Consider the following 22,169-nt stretch of genomic DNA (forward strand, 5'->3'; position numbering starts at 1 on the left):
CACCCCGGATGAATGTCGAAAGCCATTTTGTTGACATAAAGAATGTCAACAAAACAGTCCGACTCCGGTCGGCGAGGAGAGCCTTCCGCGACTGGGCCGGGGCGTGGCCGGACGATGGTCACCCTTCTCCGTTTGCGCACAGCATGTTCGTGGAGAACGTGGTGCTAAATGACCTGCAGACGACCTGATTATCAGGTCGGTAGGTAGATACATAGACATCAGATAGGTCAGTAAGACTTTATTAACAAACCAGCATTCTGACAACTATCCCAGCATGCACCGCGCGCTTCTTCTTCGGGCGAAAATGAAGTCGGCGGCTGCTTACCGTAGTTGCTAGACCTGTTGTGGCTCAATATTGGTCCATATATAAGGCGCACCGGATTATAAGGCGCACTGTCGGCTTTTGAGGAAATTGAAGGTTTTTAGGTGCGCCTTATAGTGCGGAAAATACGGTAATTAAAAACTAACAATTTTAACATTCTGTTCTTCTTCAATGTCACTTTTAAGCTACAATCTTTTGGGGGAACTGGGTTGACGACATGAAATCAGTATATTGGTCTGCTGATGATCCCAGTAATTGCTGCTGCGTTTGTGTTTACGTTTAGGGCGTCTGATGAGATTAAGTCAATGTTGACGTGCAATCTGACGAGGCAGCTTCTTGACCCTATCTGTAGTAGATTGGCCCACTGCAATGGACTTTATTCAAACCCACTTTATCCAGCTGATACAGAAATGTGTTGAACTGACCAAAAATCTGGGGTATATATCTAACTGCAAGGCTAGTTAGGCAGGACATATTAAAAAGTTGTACCTGGTCCATAATGCTGATCTTCATATAAACCACTATAAGGGTCAAACAACCGACTCACTTTGAATTTCCTGTTGTCTCATAGGTGTTGAGCAAATAACGTGTCATGATTCTGTAAACCTGAACACTAATTGAAATGGGCTGTAAGCAGGACAGCTAGAAATCGAATCAATTTAATTCTGATAAACAACTGATGTCCACTTGATGTTTGATATCTTGTTCCTGTGAGAAGCTTTATTTGTTCTGTGTTCCAGCAAGACAACAACCTGTTGGAACAAAAGAGTGGTTTTCTACTTTTATCTCATTTATTTACTAAACCTTTAGTTAATCAGGAAGTCACTATTGAGATTAAGATTCTTGGTCAAGATAGAGTGGATAACGCATTCTTCTGGGATTTCTTTACCAAGACTCTGACATCAACCCTACTAAAGAGTTGAGGACTTCGCTTAGGAGTTTGGCAAACCAATCAGTTTTAGTAAACTCCAAAAATTCAAACCTACAAACAGAATTAGTCCAAAAGCTTGCTGATAGCTAGAAAAAATGTCAAAGTACAACTTGCTAGCACACATTCTCGACAGACGGTGCAGATCAAGAAATAATCTCCTAAACTGAAGTGCGCAAACTTTTAAGTTTACTTTTAAGACAAATTAATTTTACACAAAGTTTTACACCTGTGGAACACCATAGTAACTAATCAAGTAACTCTTTAAGGTGTTGCAAGCAGAACATTTTAGACATTTTACAAATGGGGAATAAACATGTAAACCAATTAGATGGAAAAATGTGAACCTCACAAATAGATTTTTATCAGTTTTATGTTAACATTTTCTTCCACAGTATATCCATCATGGCTGGGGAGTTATCCGAATCAAACTCTGGCTCAAATATGTGAAATTTTTGAAATTGTATTGCAATTCTGACAGAAAGTATGAAGCATGCTTATGGAAAGTAATTTGCAAACATAACCTCTAACCCTTTGTATTGTAATGTGTTGTGTCGATGTACCGCTCCTAATGCGGTATGCTGATCTACAGCAATTCTAAATGAAGACTCATGCTTTAAACTTTTTTAGCTTTACTTTGCCAATACTTAAGGTGAAGTTCAAAAGAATCCATTCATGTTTATGCAGCTGGAAACATTTTTGTTTGATTCTTTGTGTGGTTCAACACAGCTGCGTTCAACTCAAAATACCACTATGTAATATATGTATGAATCCCAATATCCTAATGAAATAGTCAAAGCAATACCTACCAAACATTGATCACTGGGATTAAATAAAAACTAAGCATAAACTTTAAAAAAAAAAATGTCATGAACTAAACTACAGTAAACAGAACTACTATCACAATTGCATACCCACGGTAGATATACGCACATTTTTGGCATCAAAGGAACGCCATAAAAAAACTGCAGGTCTGCCATGTTTAGGAGTACCTTTTATGATGTCACTGGCCAAATTACGAAAAAAAATGTTGGAAGTATCTTTGTTTTCTTCAGTTCTGACGTGAAATCGATACATTTGGCGACATAAATACATACGTCTTTGCTCAGTTATGTTTTTATTAACTTATATTAGCCATTTATTTGTCTTCTTGAACTATTCTTTGCTATGATCTGTTTTTTGTTCACATAAAGAAACATACGACTCCAGTAGTCACGTGATACTTAAAAAAAAAGGAATGGGCGGGAAGCTCGTGGACGCCTCGTGCGTGCAGCAACTCGCGACCCGCCCTGAGCGGACACGTCAGCGGGAACACGCAGCGACTTACAGATTGTGCGCCTAGGATAGCGGTTTGTTGATAGTCGAGATCGCTGAACTTTGCCTCTCTGGATGGTGTGTGTCCATTTGCATGTCCCGCAGCGTGTTGCCCCGCCGCCTTGTCTCGCAGGATTTTTTTTTTTGTTCAGTTTTTTTCCTGTAAGGAATTGTCAAGTCAAACCAAGGTGAGAGAGGGACTTATGTTGTGCCACTGCCGTTGCACAATGCTCGCTGCTCTGCATGCGCTCTGAGCTGAGACGACTTGTTGAGAAAAGCTTCTGGTGGTGAGTGGAAGTTGTGGCTCTTTTGTTTGTCCAGTCGGCTCTGAAATCCATATTCTCCATCTCTATCGTCTCTGGTTTTCTTTTTGAGCTTACACAAAAGCATGCTTGTTTTTTTGTTGTTTTTTTAAACCTTCCTCTTTTATTCCTGCTTGTGTTTACATTGTGTAGCTAAAGCGTGGTATTGGTGGTTGTGGTGTGTTTACAGAATGGCTGCTTAAAAACAAACACTCTGATGGGCTTGCTCACCAAACCTTCTCTTTAGATTTTTGTTTGGTTTTTTTCTGTGCAGGTCACTGTAGGGTAACATCATGACAGGGGACGCAGTGGTTTTGAGGGGTCTGAGCTGGATAAAGCAGGCAGCTAGCAGAGGCAGCCTGAGCAGCCCCAACAGCCACAGGCTGGTAAGCATCCATCCCACCATCAGATCACCAGGGGTGGGCAGTGAGCTGTACTTTGTCCCAGGATGCAGCTGCTGCAGAGTGGATTCATGTTTCTTCCATGAATGCATTTCTCCACAGGATGCACTTTGGTGCTGTTCTCTGAGTAAAACAATATATATGAGTATATGTAAAAGCCTAAGGACAAGTGCATTGATTCATGCACAAGAATGGTATTGTTAGAGATGCACCGATCCGATATTAATATCCATATCAGTTTCGATATTGGAAAAAATCGGTGGCATTGTGTCTGATCTGTTCGGTTTAATTCTATGCGTTGTTTTCTGAGTGTTTTATTATTTTTTTTGCATTATGTTTGATGGACTTTCTGAACCATTTGAAAGAATTTGCAGTTTATGTTCTTACATTTTTGGCAAAGTTGGTCAACCTTTTGTTTTTGTCAGTTTCTTTAGTATTCATTTTACACTGACTGAACAAATTAAAGTTGTGTTTTAACATGTTTGACAAAGCTTGTGAAGTTTTTGGTGTATCACAGTGCAGTTATCAGATAAATTTGTCTGTCTTTAAAAAAAGAAATCGTTTTAAGTTGATTTTGCGTCGTTTTTCTGTATCGGATCGGTATCAGTCGATACTAGATCTCAGATATCGGTATCGGAAGTAAAAAAAAGTGTATCGGTGTGTCCCTACCTCTTCTTTTTCTGTTTGCTCCAAAACTACTCCGTCCAAAACCTGCAGCTCGGGTTTTCTGCTTCTGCGTGTCGGAGTCTGACCTTGATGATAACAGAAACTCGCTGGGAGAAACCTGATTGGTGCGTCTCGCGTCGTCACTTTGAATAACTGTTATGGATTTTCTTCAAGCGCGTTTCATGTTTATATTTCACATGCAGCTGCATGTAAGCCTGCAGAGACGGTGCTTTGCCTTAGCTGACGTTGAACAGCTACCATTGTCTCTTATTCTGTGTAGCTTTTGTAGTTGCTCTACTTTGCAAACCTGATGGGGGCCCAGGTTGGAAACTCATTGTGTTGACCCCACTGCGTTTCCCCCAGGGCTTCAAAAACTGATTTTGATTTCAGTTTTGCTAGAGTTGTATTTTTGTACCTAGAACGTCCAGTTTTTTTTTTTGTTTTTGTTTTTTTGTTCTTTTTTTTTATCTCTAAAGAATTCAATGATGTGCTTTTTTTGATGACTCAAAAGATCCTATTTTTTATTTAGCCATAAATAAAGATAAATTGAAATGCATGGATGAAGTTATCTAACCAAAAAAAAAAGAGAGAAAACGGCGAGTTTTTTTGATATGTCATCATAATTACTTCATTTTAGTACCCAAGAGACCAAAGCAACCCCACAGCATGATAACACCTCCACCATGTTTTACTGTAAAAACAGCACGCTTTTTGTTTGGTAGCTTAATTTTTACATATATGAACCCTGGATTCCTAAAATGTTAAATTTTAACTCCCCTCACTGGACAGGTCACTGGTTCGTCACAAGACCAACATCCAACCATTCACAAGCACACACACACGCACACACACACGCACACACACACACACACCTACACACACTCACACACACACACACACGCACACACACACACTCTTACTTATAATTAAGAATTTCCAGTTAACCTAATCCAACGCGTGCCTGGAGAAAAACCAGACATACGACGAGATGCAAACAATTTAGATTTGAACCCAGCAGCACTAACCCCTGGTCTGCAGTGAACTTTTGTATTTTTTATTTTGCAAACATCTCTTCTCAGAAGCCTTTGTTACAGACATTTTGTATCCTGTTTTGTTTCCATACGTCAGTCTTCATGTCCGTGAACAGCTTCACGTGGTTCGCGCTGCAGTGGGCGGTATGTGCCCAAACAAACACTTCAGTTTCGTTTCGGTTGCTATGAGATGCTTATGTCTAGATGACCTTGAGTAAAAATATCACAGTTTCTGACACTTGTAGCTAAAAAAAAAGCAGAAGATGATCTAATTGTTTTTGTTTCTAACAAAAAAAGCAACAGCAATTCCTACTGATGTTGAAATAACATAACATAGTGAGTATTAAAGTTATCTATCCATCTATTCCATAGATAGCTGCGTTTTTGTTTTTTTACTATTTTCATTTTGATACCTAGACTTTAAATGAAACAAATATCTTTTTTTAATTTTTTTTTTTATTTTGAAGATTACATTTTTGGGAAATCTGGATATTTTTTTCCCCACCAATAATTCCACAGTTATGACTGATTGTTTGACTGGCGTGTTTTACATTTTCTATTTATGTAGATTTTCAGTTTAGGTCAACTGTACGGTGGAACATTAGTGTCAGGCTTTTTTTTTTCTTAATTACAAGAATAAAGTAGTAATATCACCTGAATGAAGTTGTAATTTCATGAGAACTCCAACAAGAAAATAAAATGAAGAATGCTGAGCATCCTGTGAAGTTACACTTTGGTATCAGGTTTACAGATAGTAGATAATTATTTTAACGCATAAGTATCAAATTATTATCATCAGCAGGACTTTGAGATGACTGAGCAACGATTGAGTGTATTTCAAAGAAAACCACACACACACACCGAGGTCTATCAGCTTTTTTTCCTCATTAAAATGAATTTTTCTAGGACGTTCTTCTGGTAAAAATGTGTGTTTATTTTGCGAATATTACGACCGTATTCTCGTAATTAAGTAAAAAATCTCAACCCCAGTGCTCCGTCGTACAACTCACAGAAGGGATGATTGAAATAAAAACCATTTATAGTCTAGAAAATAGAAGAAAGCAAGTGGAAAAAAATAGATCAAAATCGGATCTGGAATATATATATAAGGAGATTTTATTTTTAGCATGAGCTAGGGCTGGACGACAGAAAAAATTTACGAAACAGCTACGTTTCTCTTTATAGTTGCTTCGTTTCAGCAAGCTGACCAGCAGTGCGCAGCAACATTTGGGGGAGGGAAATCGTCAGTGTCACGTAAATAAAACAAACGATAGCTAGCTAAACATCTACTTTATTTATTCTGCTATACAAGTCGTTAAAGAACCACCAGACCACAACCTCACTTTTCTTTCTCATTAATTGTCTAATTTTCTGAGTGGACGGCGTTCCTGAGTGCAGTCATGTGCCACAGCTTCCTCTCTCCTGTTTTTCTTCGACAGACGTTCAACAAGCAGATGGACTGCGGCGTCCTCAGAGCCTCGCCGGCTCAGTTCCTCAGATACTCCACCGTGGGGTCGTACCTCAGCTCCTGCTTGGCCGGAGGGCTGAGCAACGCTCACGGGGCCTGTGGCGGAAGACCCAGTGCTGGACACACGAGGTACCGCAGGAACTGGTCGGGTCAGCTGTACTCTGGACACACGCGGCTCTTTAACCAGGACAACTCCACAGTGGGGCGGCTGACGGCAGAGGACATCGAAAAAGCAAGAAGCGCCAAGAAAACCGAAGCGAAGCAGTATAAACAAGCGGTAGTGTGTCTTTAGAAGACAGTAAATAATGCCGTTTTTTTAGGATTGAAGGGCTGATGAATACAAGAAGTAAAACAAAGTTCTTTTGTTGTTTAAGTTTAGTCCTCTTTTTGTTCAGCTGAGTGAAAATGCTCGGGAGAGGAAAGTGCCGGTCACACGGATAGGAAGGCTGGTCAATTTTGGAAGTAAGTGTTTTTGTTTTCTTTTTATGTAAGAGATCTGTGGCTGATTTCCAATGTTTTTGTTTTTAAAATCAGTGTGTATTTCCTAGAAAATGATGGGTTTACCTTAATCATATTTCCAGAAATGCTGCCAAATCCAGAATGTTAAATTAGAGACATAAATTTTAAAAAAAGAAGAAAAAAAACTGAGCAACTTTGCAGTACTTCACTCAGCCTTCCTGCTATTTACTGTGATTGTCTCTGGATTATTTTGAAAATTTGACTAAATTTCTCCAAGACGGACCAAACTGAAGTCGCATTACTTGACCATCAACATGACCAACATCCTCCAAAACCTAATCCTTAAATTTAGGTCTTAAAAATATTTTTTAATAGAAGATGCCCCAAAATAACATTTAGAAATCTTTTAAATTTGTTGCTTCTTTCATCAAAAATTGTTTTAATTAAAAAAATTAAAAAAATAAAAAATTTTATGAATCTTAACTTTCATTTGTTGTAGTTTTGGGTTCTGGGTGACGAAATCCCCAGAAGAGCAAACGTTCTGGTGGGAACCAATTTACTGCCGGACCTTGAACCTTGTTGTTTGTGCTGGGAAATGAAATGAAATTCATTACCTACAATCTCATTTATCATAAAAAAAAAATCGTATAAATCATGTTTAACAAGGTTAAGCTTGAAAACAGGAGCTATAATTAATATTTCCACATGTAGCAGATGTGTAAACATTGAAGGGAGGCGACATACTTTGAAAAGTGATCAACTCGCATGTGAGAGCTGGAAAAAAATCCACTTTAAGTTGATATAGTTATATTTAACCAGCTTATTTTAAAAGTTAACTCACTGTAGTTTAACTTTGGGAATTTTGTGACTGTTTCAAATGATGACATTAAATTACTGTAAATGACGGGAACGCCTGTATGTGGGAAAAAACAACATGATTTTAAGCTGAAAATCTTCCAATTCAGCTCACCGCTTTACGTCTTGGTGCATCGTCACTTTTCTTCCTCCTGCACCGAAAGTGACTGGCAGGGCGTGAAACCGTACCGCCGACTCGGCCTTTCATCCGTATCTTTGAGCCACATTTGTCCCCAAGCCTGTGCTTTGCAGCCGGGGTGAGATCACTGGGCAGCTCAGCTCTCTGTCTGGACGGTTAATCACCGTTTTCACGTTTTCTTCTTTGACCCTGCAAATTATTCTTTCTCCTTTTGTGCTTTTTTTTTAATGTTTGCATTTCCCAAAACAAGTTCAGTGACTCAGAAATAAAAAAATACTGTAATAATCCTTAGCGACTGTCACATTTCATTAGGTAACACAATAATTTCTGGGCAGAAAAAAATATTGAGCAAGTAGATTGTGCAATCTTCCTCCGCAGCTGCAAAGGCTCATGGGAGAGTAACAAGTTGGTTTGCAGGAGATCACCAAGAGTAAGTTTGTTATGAAAGTTCAAACCTCAGCTACCAGAAAGCCAGAGTGTTTAGTTTTGTTTCATTGAAGTGTGAACAGAACAAAGTTTCATTATAGATTCAGTACAGAGAGAGTGAACTCGTCTTAGTCAGCAGTTTTTTTTTTTTTTTTTTTTTTTTTTTTGCTGACTCGCTCCCTCACAAGAATGGAAGTTCAGGTTATCAGCAGCTGAGGGAAAAGTTTCCGGGACGTGCCGACAGTCCGGCTAATTTAAAAAACACCTCTGGTTTTCTCTTGGCCTCAGTTTCACCTCCTCCAGTTTGAGAAACCCCGTTATCGCCTCCATCATCAAAGTCCAACTCGCCCCTGTGGGACTTCCAGGCTGCTGATCTCGACCTCCATTCTCGCCGAGCATCGCCTCTGTTTGATCCTCGCGGTTTCTCTCCGCAGGTCTGGCGGTCGGACTCGGCATCGGCGCGATCGCGGACATGGCTAAGAAGAGTTTCAAGCTCAAACAACCAGGTAACAGGAAGTGAAGTGATGTTTAGTTTGTCGCTCAGTCGGCCTGGTGGAGCCGCTGCTGATCTCACACAGCAGGAGTTTAGTTTGAGTCGACTTATCAGTGAGCAGCACCAGGCCAGATAAGCAATGAGACGAGCTCTGGGTTGAGAATTGTGCTTCAGTTTGTGTCAACAATAGATGTGTTGGGAATCCTGCTCCTGGATTTTCTGTTGTTCTGCTTAAAATCTTAAATCTAAAGGAACTAAAAAGCAAAGCATCCCCACAGCATACTGCTGCCACCACTTTGTGCAGTAGGGGCCATGTCTTTTTTCACTAAAGTTCTTCAATGAATCTTTTCAGAACAGCTGTGATATACAAGTGGACTCTATTTACATGTCAGCTGCACTTGATTTTATTTGACTTTGTCAAGATGGGGGCAGCTATTGACATGCGATGTAAATAAAATACTCTTAAAATTTGTGCCAAAATGTGGAAAAGTTCAACAGGTGTCAATATTTATCGTAAGACTTTAAAGAACAGAGTCTGACCTCTGCTTTACTGAGGGTCAACGAGCCACTTGACAAAACCCGACAACAGGATGTTCTTTGAAGCACCATGCAGGGATAATCAGACAGCTGACGTGTTCTGAAATGTGCTCATTTTTGCATTTTTTTATGTATTTTTTTAAATGTTTTTTCAAAGGGAACAAAAAGGCCGTCCTGGACTCAAATCCCTTCCTCTCTGAGGCGAATGCTGAAAGAATTGTTCGGACACTTTGCAAAGTTCGAGGAGCGGCTTTGAAAATGGGCCAAATGCTCAGCATTCAAGGTGAGGATATATAGTTTCCTTTCTGTAAGCTACATTTCCTGTAAAACTCTCAATGATTTCTTTATTGATGCTACTTGAGCTGCTGCACAATATGAATCCATATGAGGCTGTGTGTAAACAAAGCTTCGGTTAACGTCTGTCGGGGCTTCGGTTTCTTTAACCAACAAGCTGGATTCCTTCTTCAGTACTGAAAATAACCTGCTGAACGTACGGAGCGCCATTCCAGCTGAGCTGTTAGCCGTTGCAGGCAGCAGCTTAAGCCGACTCTGAGGTCGGTGGTGTTCACAACGCACGGTTACATTAGGCTGCTGTTTTAGCTCCCGTGCTTTTCGCCCATGCCGCTGTCAAGTGTTTGTCATGTGAGCTCAGTGACTGAAGCATTTGATGTGTGAAACATAAACCCCCTGTTTTCTGAAAGATAAACCCCTCCTGCAGCCGGTCGAAATCCCGCATGGACAGTCGCCAGCGTTTGTTTTGAAGGTGTTTCCTGAAACGGCCATTTTCTCGCTATCAGGTTTCAACTTGTTCCTGTAGTTGGGGAAACAACCATTTAAGTAAGAAAGATTTAACAGGGGGGCGAAAAAAAATCATGTTAAGCATGTGAGTGTATTATGTTCCTACTTCTGCAGCTTGTATTTATGTTTTTATTTGCGAATGTACATTTTGGTCAACTCACGTTTCGTTTTTCAGGAGACTGCCTTGACTTGTTTTATGGATTTTAAAGTATGCTGTCATGCGACCTTTGAACTGCTGAGGCTATGGACCATATCTGCTGATTGTTCCATTTCCAGCTCTAAGACTTGCAATGGATCAGACTTACTCTTAGGATTTTGTAGACTTCTATGTTATTAAAAAAAAACATAAAAATGTTGATTTACATCTAATCTACATAGAAGACATGTTCTTCTTGACAGCTTAATGAGATGTGTGTGTCTGGGTTTGGTCAAAATACCACAGGGTTCCTGAATGCACCCTCATGGCTCTAGAATGTTCTTTTTGTGGTCCATTAGGACACATAGGTGCACTCTTCCTCCTGTGCTGTCAAAACAAAGTGAAGGTTGGTGCTTTTTACAGTCACTAGAAAAGAAAACAACATTTCTCCTTTAACCAAAGAGTGAACTATTCTTCTTTTGTCCAGCTGAACAGCACTGCTTTCCAAATAAGTTTAGAGTTCATATAGAAGCTACAGTTAGCTTAAGCATGTAGCGACATAAAGCTAACAGCTGTTTCTGTTAGCTTGAGGTGAGTCTTTTCCACTGTGTGCAGTAAATTCTCACTTGATGTCAAAACACATTTCTGAGTTCATAGAGCAGTGATGAAAATGTAAATATTTGCTAAATGTAGGAAAAGCTACATTTCGCCTTAGCTGTTAGGTAAATGAAGCTAAAAATCTAGCTAGTAGCCGTGTGAGGTTTCCGTTAGCTTTGCCTAAATGTAGCTTTTTTCAAACAAATAGACAAATACAAGTTGTGTCTAATACTTGGTTATATCTTTTGAGGTATAAAAATAACGGTGTTAGCCTGTTAGCTAAAACTTTTATTGCATCAGGCAGCAAACGAATTTACACAAGGACTCGGATTAAAGTTAATTTAACCCCATTAGCTTGCTTACATTTGTTTTCTGGTTTTCCTCCATCAGACGACGCCTTTATCAATCCTCAGCTGGCTAAGATCTTCGAGCGGGTCCGACAGAGCGCAGACTTCATGCCCACTAAACAGATGATGGTACAATTATTTCAATTAGCAGTACAAAAAAAATATTTAGCTTCCAGACTCTTCAATACAGCTTTGTTTTTTTATTTGTTTTTTTTTTCCTCATCTGCCTCCAGAAAATCATCACTAACGATCTGGGCCCGAACTGGAGGGACAGCCTGGAGTACTTCGAAGAGAAGCCGTTTGCGGCCGCCTCCATTGGTCAGGTTCACTTCGGGAGGCTGAAGGACGGCAGAGAGGTGGCCATGAAGATTCAGGTGAGCGCGGTGTTTACGCAGGAGCGAATCATCCGAGCACATCGTGTCCGCGTTCTGCAAACTGATGCCCAAATGTCCCGCCAGTACCCGGGAATCGCCAAGAGCATAAAGAGCGACGTGAATAACATCATGACTGCACTGAGTTTAAGCAACGCTCTGCCTGAAGGTAACATTGTTGGAGGAGTTTTTTTTTATCGCCTGTAAGATAACAGCTGCTATTGTGTGCAGGCGGTCACGCCTGATAATACCTGTGTGCCAACCGAGAACACCTTGTCATATATTTCACCTCAAATTCACAGGTTTGTTTCCAGAACATCTTATTGAGGTCATGAGTCGTGAGCTAGCTTGGGAGTGTGATTACATAAGGGAGGCAAACTGTGCCAGAAAGTTTCAGTAAGTCCTTCATTTTTTTTCTTTTATTTTCTGTCAGATATTATAATGCGTTTATGTTGATCTTTTAGAAATTAATTAAATGACAGTCAAAGCATTTCTGATTCAGCTTCTCATATTACATTTTGTGTTTTATATCTGCTTGAATTGTGATAACTCACAATTCAAGCAGATATAATCTGGGACATAATTCTTGTCTGTTGTGCAGAAAAGAGTAAATCATAAGTTAAATGTTATTATAATCATGATTTATAATTATCTTAAATTACAAAAAAAAAAAAAAAAAAACTTCAGGTAGTAACATTGATAATGGGTTAAAGCAGGGGTGTCCAAAGTGTGGCTCAAGGGCCATTTGTGGTTCCCTGAAGGATTTTAGAGATAACTTTTTCTAAAAATATATAAATATATGTATATTAAGTCTGAAAAATAGATTTCCATTTATTAGCAAAGTTTTTCATTCATCTTAATGTTGGAGTAACTAGAAACTCAATAGCAAATCTTACAGCCCATATAAGAAAATAATCAACAGGTGGCTAACTGGGTAGCATTAATTTTTTCATCTCATGTTGAGTTTATGTAAAGTTTTGGCTCTTTTAAAGCTTCATATGCTCTGATAGTAAAGCCTTGACATCCCTCCAGGTACAGTAAGTCAAAGTTCAAACATCGCCTCTGACTTTCAGTCCGTCTTTGAAATCTGAGTCTGAAACCGTTTGTAGTTTTGAAACGGAAATTGTCTGCCTGAGTAGTTTCTGTTGTTTCCCTTTTATTGAACTTAACCTGAACATCTGCAGGTTTGAAAAGTGAACCTCCTGAAGCCTTGCGCTGTAGAAACCGGCCTCCACTTCTCTTTCCCCTTCGTGTTCTCCAGGATCCCTGGCTGCAGCCTGCAGAGCTGAATGCCGCGTTCAGTGACAAACTGTTAATTTCCCAAGAGCTTGAGTTGATTTATGCTGGGAGTTAAGCAGAGGAAAAGGCTGATAATTTCATCAAAGTAAAAAAAGTAGTATTTTAAAAATGCCACTGATAGCCTTGAGCCTGACATGCCGGGGTCTCACATTAGGACGGCTGCTCAGCGGACGAGAGTCAACACTGAGGTATTTCTCTGCGGACAGAGAGAAACCTCCCTGGGGAGTTTGGTGCAGACTTACAGCTGGGTCAGCTGTCAGCTCTGGGTTCGACCACAAACAGCTCAACGATTAAAACCCTTTACAGTCGAGAGCATTCGTTGAAATCGGACCAATCTTTGCGCCCTTTTATATTTGACCTTGCGTGGCAGGCAGCTGCTGCAGGATCACCCGTTTTTCTACGTGCCCGATGTGATCGACGAGCTCAGCAGGGAGCGGGTCCTCACCACGACGCTGGTGTCCGGTTTCCCGCTGGACAAGGCCACGGACCTTCCTCAGGAGCTCAGGAATGAGGTACGCCTCGGAGATTTCGGGGCACGCCGGGCCGAGTCAATGTCGACGCATCAGTCCTTGTTGAAGTGTGAAATATGACCGGGTTTGATCCACAAACACGGCATTCGACTTTTATTTCCCCACATTTTTTTTTCACAGCATAACCACAAACTATAATTTTCTTTTTTACTTTTTTTACTTTCACATTAAGACGGAGCACAAAATACTTTTACAAATGCTCAGTAAAACCAAAATGACACCTGGATTTTAGAATAAAGGTGGCGACACATCATGTCTTCCACAGGAGTTCCTGTAGCACCAAACCTGTGGAAGAACCTGGCTGCAACCAACGATTAATTTAGTAATCGAATATTCTGACAATTAATTGTTTAAAAAATGGACACTTTCTGCAGATTTTTCATTTAACAATGTAAGCTTATTTTGTACAATATTCAAAATATATTGAAATACACATCAACAAATAATTCAATTACTTTTTTAAAATAAGAAAACAAACAGTTTGGGCAATAAAATGTTCATTTTCTTATTTAAAAAAGCTTCATTATTTGTAGCAAAGGATGCATCTGAAGATAAAAAAACATTTCTAACATCAACATGTGAAAAGCTCTGCTGTTTGTGCTTAACATCAACGCAGCGTATTGCTGATATGGTGAATCAACTAATAACTGAATAGAAAAATGTGCTTAATATGAGATTTATTTTTATTTGATTTTTTGCAGAATTTGAACTAGGTGAAGCTAAAACTACGCCGCTTTAAGACTTTTTTGGGTAGAACATATTCACAAAGATTATTTTTTTTATCTTAAATCCAAAATTTATGTATTTTTTTATACAGTTTTGTCTTAATTACTGACATTTGTCTCTATACTCCAGTTAACAATTAGTCAGTTACTAAATTAGTTGATTATTTCATAATCGATCCATTATGATTCATCGCGATAATCGGTTTAATCGTGGAACCTTTTACGTGGAAAGTCCCAGTGTGGTTAATGTTGTCCTTGTGAGTATCAGATGTTATTATATAATATGTAGCATTAGTATTAATATAACTCCTAATAGCTGCTTGTTTCCTCTCCCCAGATCTGTGAGCAGATCCTGATTTTATGCCTCAGGGAGCTGTTTGAGTTCAGATTCATGCAGACCGATCCAAACTGGTCCAACTTCTTCTACGACCCACAGGCCCATAAGGTTGGTCAACCCGAGCGTCGCTGGTGTGAGACGTCTTCCCGTCCCGGCGGTGAGTGACGGGTCGTCTCGTTTCCCTGTTTTCAGGTCGCGCTGTTGGACTTTGGAGCTACAAGAGGATTTGACAAGAAATTCACCGACATGTACATCGAGGTAAGAAGTGTGGGAATGAAACTTTTACTTTACACTGCTGCTGTACGGTGGGTCAAATAAGCAAAAAAAAAAAAAAAAAAGGAACAAATCTGGCCTCTGTGCAATTATTTTTTCATAAAATAAAACCACATTTGGTTCCAGAGGAGTTTTGTTATCCTGCAGTAAAATAACATCTTCAGAAATGCACCGTGTGTTATAACACTTTGTGCTAAAGACCTGAATTTGCATAATTTGACAATATTTGGGTTGAAAGCTTAATGTTCACTGATTACTAGCAGGAGAGTGTCTTAGTAGTCCATGAACTGCCTGATAAATAATAAATAATAAAGACTTCTCCGTGTTTGCGGCTCCAGCAGGTTCATTTTTAGTCTTTTTATTCTTTGTCAAAAGAAAAAAAAAAGAAGCGTTACACTTTGCGAGCAAATACAATATTTACGGTTATAGTGAGACAGATTCTCTATACAGGCACACAGCTGGGAAAGCCTTGAGCGTTTAAACTTTCCTTCTGGCTTTATTTGTTGATCAGAGGACAGCACATCCCTTTGTGTAGATGTGAATCCTCTAGAATAAGAACAGCCGTCCTTCTGTGGGAGGAGGATGGTCTCGTCGTAGCCTTGAAGGAGCTCACAGCTCAAGACACAAAACAAAAACAAATCATTTGTTACCTATTCAGTTCAGTCAGAAACTCATAGTAAAAACAGAATGCAGGGGAAGTGTTTCTGCTTTCTTGGAATAATGATAAAAAGTCACATCAGTTGCATCTGTAACAGGAAGTTGAAACGTTTTCGGTTCAGTTTACAGTGAGGAAGTAGGTTCAGTGTATCGCAGAGGGCCAAAAGGGGCACCATAAGAGACAGGTTTTAAAAATGATAATGAAAAAGAAAACCTTCAATAAATGCCTCAAAAATCAGTTATTTCAAAAATACTTGCTGTATTTTTTTTACATGGTTTGGCTAGTCAGGAGCGACTCATGGTTCCCCCCACCCCCCTTGTCATGATGACACATTTTTGAAAAAAAAAAAAAGTTGTCTTTAAGAGCAGGTTCATCTTTTTACCTGCGTTTCCTGAATTGGATCATTTCCAAGTAGCTTGTGTATTTTCCATACAGTTGTGTGTTTTTCCATGTGAGCTGGGTAACTGTTTGTTTTTATCGATCTGTGCAGCACTTTGAGCTGCTTTTAGTATGAAGGGTGCTTTATAAATAAAATTGATTGATAATGCAACTTGTAGTCTGGAATATACGGTAGTTGAATGATTAAATGTGTAAATTGTTCACTAGAATTAAGTGTCATTATTTGTTGATTATTTCATAGTCCTCTGAATTGATCTGCACACAGTAATGTGAGTGGGTGGGACTAACACGGTTACGGACGAGGAGATTGGTCCGCAGCTCTACTGCTGTTCAGGTTAGCCAATCAGAAGTCAGGGTTTGTTTGAGGAGCTGTATAGTTTAATGACTTTACCACAGGAAGAATGAAATAATAATTTAAACAAATATAAAAAAAAAAATTCCCCTCTCACCCTCCGTGGGTGGTCTCTTTCATCCTCTGAGCTCGGGTCCTCTACCAGAGGCCTGGGAGCTTGAGGGTTCTGCGCAGTATCTTGGCTGTGCCTAGAACTGCACATTTCTGGACTGAGATGTCTGATGTTGTTCCTGGGATCTGTTTGAGCCACTGCTCCAGTTTGGGGGTGACTGCCCCGAGGGCCCCGATGACCACAGGCACCACTGTGGTCTTCACCTTCCAGGCCTTCTCCAGTTCCTCTCTGAGGCCCTGGTATTGCTCCAGTTTCTCATGCTCCTTTTTCCTGATGTTGTGGTCACTTGGTATTGCTACATCCACCACAACGGCTTTCCTCTGTTCTTTATCCACCACCACAATGTCCGGTTGGTTCGCCATTACCATCTTGTCTGTCTGGATCTGGAAGTCCCACAGGATCTTAGCTCGGTCATTCTCCACCACCTTTGGGGGTGTCCCCCACTTTGATCTCGGGGCTTCCAGTCCATATTCTGCACAGATGTTCCTGTACACTATGCCCGCCACTTGGTTATGTCGTTCCATGTACGCTTTCCCTGCCAGCATCTTGCACCCTGCTGTTATGTGCTGGACTGTCTCAGAGGCCTCCTTGCACAACCTACACCTTGGGTCTTGTCTGGTGTGGTAGATCTGAGCCTCTATTGCTCTGGTGTTCAGGGCCTCTGTGCTGTCCTTGAGTCCAGCTTTCTCCAGCCATTGGTAGGATTTCCTGATATCAGCCACTTCAGTTATTTGTCGGTGGTACATCCCATGTAGGGGCTTGTCCTCCCATGATGGTTCCTCCAGCACCTTGTCCTCTGTTCCCCATTGCCTGAGACATTCGTTGAGCACATCGTCCGTTGAGGCTTTGTCCTTGATGTATTTATGGATCTTGGATGTCTCATCCTGGACAGTGGCTCTCACACTCACTAGTCCTCTGCCTCCTTCCTTACGGCTCGTGTACAGTCTCAGGGTGCTGGATTTGGGGTGGAACCCTCCATGCATGGTTAGTAGCTTCCGAGTCTTAACATCCGTAGCCTTCATCTCTTCCATTGGCCAGCTAATTATTCCGGCAGGGTATCTGATTACTGGCAAGGCATAGCTGTTTATTGCACGGATCTTGTTCTTGCCATTGAGCTGGCTTCTCAGGACTTGCCTTATTCGTTGGAGGTATTTGGCTGTGGCTCCTTTCCTTGTGACCTCATCGATGTTGCCATTTGCTTGCTGTATTCCCAGGTACTTGTAGCTGTGCTCTATGTCTGCTATTGTTCCTTCTGGGAGTGAGACCCCTTCTGTGTGGATGACCTTCCCTCTCTTTGTAACCATCCGGCCACATTTCTCTAGTCCGAATGACATCCCTGGAAGCGTACAGCTTGATGTCATCCATGTAGAGGAGGTGACTGATTGTGGCCCCATTCTTAAGTCGGTATCCGTAGCCAGTCTTGTTGATGATTTGGCTGAGGGGGTTCAGACCTATGCAGAACAGCAGTGGGGACAGAGCATCTCCTTGGTATATGCCACATTTGATGGACACTTGTGCAAGCGGTTTGCAGTTGGCTTCAAGGGTGGTTTTCCACAGCCCCATCGAGTTTGCAATGAAGGCTCTTAGAGTCCTATTGATGTTGTACATCTCTAAGCATTCAATGATCCAGGTGTGTGGCATTGAGTCATATGCTTTCTTGTAATCAATCCAAGCGGTGCACAGGTTGGTGTGTCGGGTTTTGCAGTCTCGGGCGACTGTGTGGTCTACAAGGAGTTGGTGTTTGGCTCCTCTACTATTTATGCCGATGCCCTTCTGTGCCGTGCTCATGTATTTATCCATGTGTCCGCTTATCTTAGCCGCTATGATGCCCGACATGAGCTTCCATGTTGTAGAGAGACAGGTTATAGGCCGATAGTTGGATGGGACTGAACCCTTTGAGGGGTCCTTCTGGATCAGGATTGTACGCCCTTCAGTTAACCATTCAGGGTTAACATGGATCATGTCAGGCCCTGGTGCTGTCCAGTTTTTCATACCTGAGACTCTTTCTTGGACATTTGCCACAGTGATGGTTACTGGGGCTTGTTCAGGGAGGTTGCTGTGGTCCTCTCGTAGAGAGGTTAGCCACTGTGCATTGCTGTTGTGGGACGCCTCCCTTTCCCATATGCCTTTCCAGTATTGTTCAGTCTCCAGCCTTGGTGGGTATATATATATATATATATATATATATATATGTATATATATATATATATATATATATGTTTTTTAGATGCAGTTCCAGAGTCGGTTGATAATAAAGTCCCAGTTTGTTGGAAGTTGTGCAGCTAGAATCTTTTTTTAATTTCCATTAGCCCAACCTTCATGTTTGGGTCATTTTGTGCCTTCAGATCATTAATGCAGCGGCGGATCAGAACCGAGAAGGCGTCCTGCTCCGATCCAGAGACATGAAGTTCCTCACAGGATATGAGACAAAGGTGAGAAACTCTTATTTAACTATAAGAGGCTGTAATTAAGTTGCTTTGCACCACGTCTCTTTGTAGACAAAAAAAGCTACAGCGTCTCGAACGTCCAATCAGAAGCAGGAAGCTGCTCTAAGAAGCTCTGGTTGTTTTTCACCAACAATCAGCTGAACTTCCTGCTGTCTGGATTTTGGGTTCACTGTTTTTAAGCATTTCGAATTTGGATTTTAAATAATTTTGGGATTTACTTTCGTACAACAATTGTTTAACTGTAATAGTAATCAGTGGCCCAATATGAAATTCAATCAGGACGTCCCACTGTCGTTTTTCATTTTTCCCCCTCTCGGTCCCGATGTGTATTTGTGGCGATGTTGCCCTGTCGTTTGTGTTTCTGGTGATTCATCACGCTGACATAGAGCTTTTCTTCTTCGTCTGGTTCTAATTATCAGGGCTGCTCATTTAGAGGACCTCCAGTTGGTTTAATAGTTTCCAGAAACCTTCAGGTCAGAGCCAAACATATCAACAAAAAAAAAAAACGCTCACTGCACTAAAAGCTATACATTTAATCCCCATGTTTTTGTTTTATTGCCTAGAGAAACAATCTATAAAATACTCGCAGAACTTTTTCCTCTTTTACAAAAAACGATTTGTAAAACATGTTTAGCACATCTGTCACAGCTTGTAGCCAAGCGTTACCTCATAATAACATGTAGTTATGTGTCTCTTTGGGATTTCAAGGCATTTTGAAGTCCATTTGTATGCGAGAAATTTAACTGCTAGCATGTTGTTGGTGAATTATTGGTAATTTTGTGTCTGCTAACCGTCAGTGTTGGCCATGAAAGTCATTTCGTTTTGATCTATTTAAAAATTTCTGTCTTTGCATAAACTGCTTAAAACCACATTGTTGGCTATTTGGGGCTAAACACAAAGAGGATTCTTATTTTGATGATACACAGATAATTACAGATACTACAAATAATGAAAACCCAAAACTTAATGTCTTAAAAAGTTGGGACGTAGTGAAATGGTTAAATCTTGGAGACTCCTGGTGTCGCACCCTAATCAGCTAATTAACTCAAAACACCTACAAAGGTTTCCTGAGCCTCTAACCGGGTCTCTCAGTCTGACCAAGCAGCGACTCCATGGAAATGAACACAATTTGTTTAAATCGATCTTATGTAATATTCTAATTTTCAGAATTTGGGGATTTTCATAATCTGTAAACCGTAATCATCAAGGTTACAAGAAAGTAATGGCTTGAAATACTTTCACTCAGTGTGACCTATATATTTAGAAATGAATGAATAAGACTCCAAATAAAATGTTTATTTGACTCATGAAAATGTATGTATATTTTTTCATTTTTAACTTACAAAGCTGCGTTGGAGCAGCAATAATTCTGACATCCCATCTCGAAATTGAATGTGAATTAACTCTTTTTGTTTTTACTCCATATTGAACCTGAAAACGCGACTTGCTTACTCTATATAAAGCAACTCAGCTGTGCGAACCAATTTGTCGCCAGGTTTTCCCAAGCTTCCGATCGCGGCTCCTGCTGTTAAATCACCAGGTTTGTGCTCATGTTCCCGACTAAAGTAAAAACTATTCAGATGACTTGTTTCTGGAAACTGGGCCAGAGTGAGTCAGAAGGTTCCTTCAGCAGAGTGAAGCAGTTCGTCTGGCACCAGTCCGTTAGTCTTGTGGAAACTGAGTCGGATTCTAAAAAACACAAACGTGACCAGCTAGCGCCACATAAACAGCTGCTAGACACCATTTCCTATTTAATAAGTATTTTCATTCCTTTTTAAGCCAGTTCTTCTTCCCCATTAAGCCTTTTCTTTATCTTCCTCTGAGAATCTTGGTTTCCTCACCAGTCGACTTTCAGTTCATGAGCTTCACAAATCTGATTTTGGCCTGGGGGGTTGTGTGGGGGCCCCATCTGTTCCTCTTGTAGGGGGGGATTGTTTTACACCTCTCTGGGTACGCTTAAGCCTCAGCTCAAAGGGAGCGACCAATCAGACCAATCCAACGTTGTTCCCTCCCGAACGTTAACTCGGCCTCCGCTCTTCCTCTCTCGCAGTCGATGGAGAACGCCCACGTGGACGCCGTGATGATCCTCGGCGAGGCCTTCAGCTCCCAGGAGCCGTTCGACTTCGGCGAACAGAGCACCACGGAGCGCATCCACAGGCTCATCCCCGTGATGCTGCGGGAGCGTCTGACACCGCCGCCGGAGGAGACCTACTCCCTCCACAGGAAGATGGGCGGCTCCTTCCTCATCTGCTCCAAACTGAAAGCCAGGATCTCCTGCAAGAACATGTTCCAGGAGGCGTACAGGAACTACTGGAAGGACGGACGCCCCGACTCTGAACAGTGAAGACTTGTGTTCCGTCGGGATTATCTTGAATTTTTAGGGCTTTTTTGTATCATGTTGGAACAATTGGGGAGGGGGGCAAGTTTCCTTTTTATTCTTTTACAACTGTTACATGATGGGGGGAAAAAACTGAACAAAATGTATGTCCAATAGCAGCTATAGTTGTCTTAATCAAGTGTTTGTTTTGACTATAGGTACTAACGCCATCTTTAATCTCCATAAGGATCGAATAGTTTGTACATATCCTTTAAGCCATTCTGTTGTTTGTACTGTATGACCTCCCTATTATGAGTCGTGAGGGACCACACTCCACCTGATCTGAACCATTATGGAGAATAAACTAATCATGATGATGAAAAAGCACAACATAAACCCCCCATCCCCCAAGTATACCAAAAAATATGCACGGCGACACCTGATCGATTAAGATCTTTAGCCATTTATTGTGGCTAACCCAGTGTTTGAATTGTTCTGCTTTATCTGAAGAAAAGCAGCAGAGATGTGTAAATCTCAAGCAAATCTTTTATGTACATTTAAAAAACTCTCCTTAGCCCTAAGGTAAGAATATAAAGTTGATTTCTGCGGTGCCTTAAGGTTGAGTGAGTGGAACTCACTGTTATGTTTTCTTTTTATACTGAGTCCTAAAGGTTTTCTCAGCTGCTGCCTCCTCAAAGTGGGTTTGTTTACGGCCGCCATGATGGTGGAAACAATCACTTGTTCTTCAACATAAACGCTCCTGAACAGTCGGTCAATAATGCTTCGTTTCGCTTATATTTTCCCCTCTGTCTTCCTCTTTCTGCACCCCGCCCCTGACTCACTTGCAGAATATAAAAAAGGAAGTAGTATTTCTGTCTGAATGTCGATTTAACATGTTTTAATGCATCTCACAGATGTTTCATTTAACCCTTCTGAGTCCAGCAGACATGTTCAGCTCTTTGTCACATTCCTGCTTTTTTCTTAAGAGTTTCGCCATGAATACAGCCGTTACCTCCCACGAGATCTCAGTGAAAAGTGTGAATACTTTTGTAGTTTTCATTTTCAATAAATACGCAAAATGTTTACATTTGTTTTCATCGAGTATTGAATTATCTAAATCTATTGCAGAG

At 40.8% G+C, this 22,169-nt stretch overlaps 1 protein-coding gene across 4 annotated transcripts; it reads left to right on the forward strand.

Annotated features, from left to right (window-relative positions):
* Window positions 1–2,509: 2,509 nt before the first annotated feature.
* Window positions 2,510–22,124, forward strand: coq8ab (coenzyme Q8A, genome duplicate b). 4 transcript variants are annotated; one of them, XM_088002743.1, is made up of 15 exons: window positions 2,510–2,851; window positions 3,141–3,252; window positions 6,416–6,709; window positions 6,828–6,894; window positions 8,746–8,817; window positions 9,499–9,624; window positions 11,263–11,348; window positions 11,453–11,593; window positions 11,678–11,759; window positions 11,893–11,986; window positions 13,260–13,401; window positions 14,482–14,589; window positions 14,674–14,739; window positions 18,621–18,707; window positions 20,773–22,124. In XM_088002743.1, the coding sequence occupies exons 2-15, from the start codon at window positions 3,160–3,162 to the stop codon at window positions 21,064–21,066; spliced, it is 1,752 nt and encodes a 583-aa protein (XP_087858869.1). In that variant the 5' UTR covers window positions 2,510–2,851; window positions 3,141–3,159; the 3' UTR covers window positions 21,067–22,124. The 4 variants fall into 4 exon arrangements, with proteins under 4 accessions (XP_087858869.1, XP_014828216.2, XP_087858868.1 ...); XM_014972730.2 differs by having other exon boundaries at window positions 2,511–2,851; window positions 6,404–6,709; XM_088002742.1 differs by having other exon boundaries at window positions 2,511–2,752; window positions 6,404–6,709.
* The last annotated feature ends 45 nt before the right edge of the window (window positions 22,125–22,169 follow it).

Source organism: Poecilia mexicana, unplaced genomic scaffold, assembly GCF_051168715.1.
Source record: "Poecilia mexicana isolate PSO_F unplaced genomic scaffold, ASM5116871v1 scaffold_22, whole genome shotgun sequence".
Classification (NCBI taxonomy): domain Eukaryota; kingdom Metazoa; phylum Chordata; class Actinopteri; order Cyprinodontiformes; family Poeciliidae; genus Poecilia; species Poecilia mexicana.

What these genes read in the sequence shown, in the direction of transcription:
- coq8ab (XM_014972730.2), top strand. Translation starts at nt 3,160, where the DNA reads ATGACAGGGGACGCAGTGGTTTTGAGGGGTCTGAGCTGGATAAAGCAG. An exon ending in TGCCCACTAAACAGATGATG is followed by an intron (nt 11,349 to 11,452) that starts GTACAATTATTT and finishes ATCTGCCTCCAG; the next exon opens with AAAATCATCACTAACGATCT. An exon ending in ACGACCCACAGGCCCATAAG is followed by an intron (nt 14,590 to 14,673) that starts GTTGGTCAACCC and finishes CCCTGTTTTCAG; the next exon opens with GTCGCGCTGTTGGACTTTGG.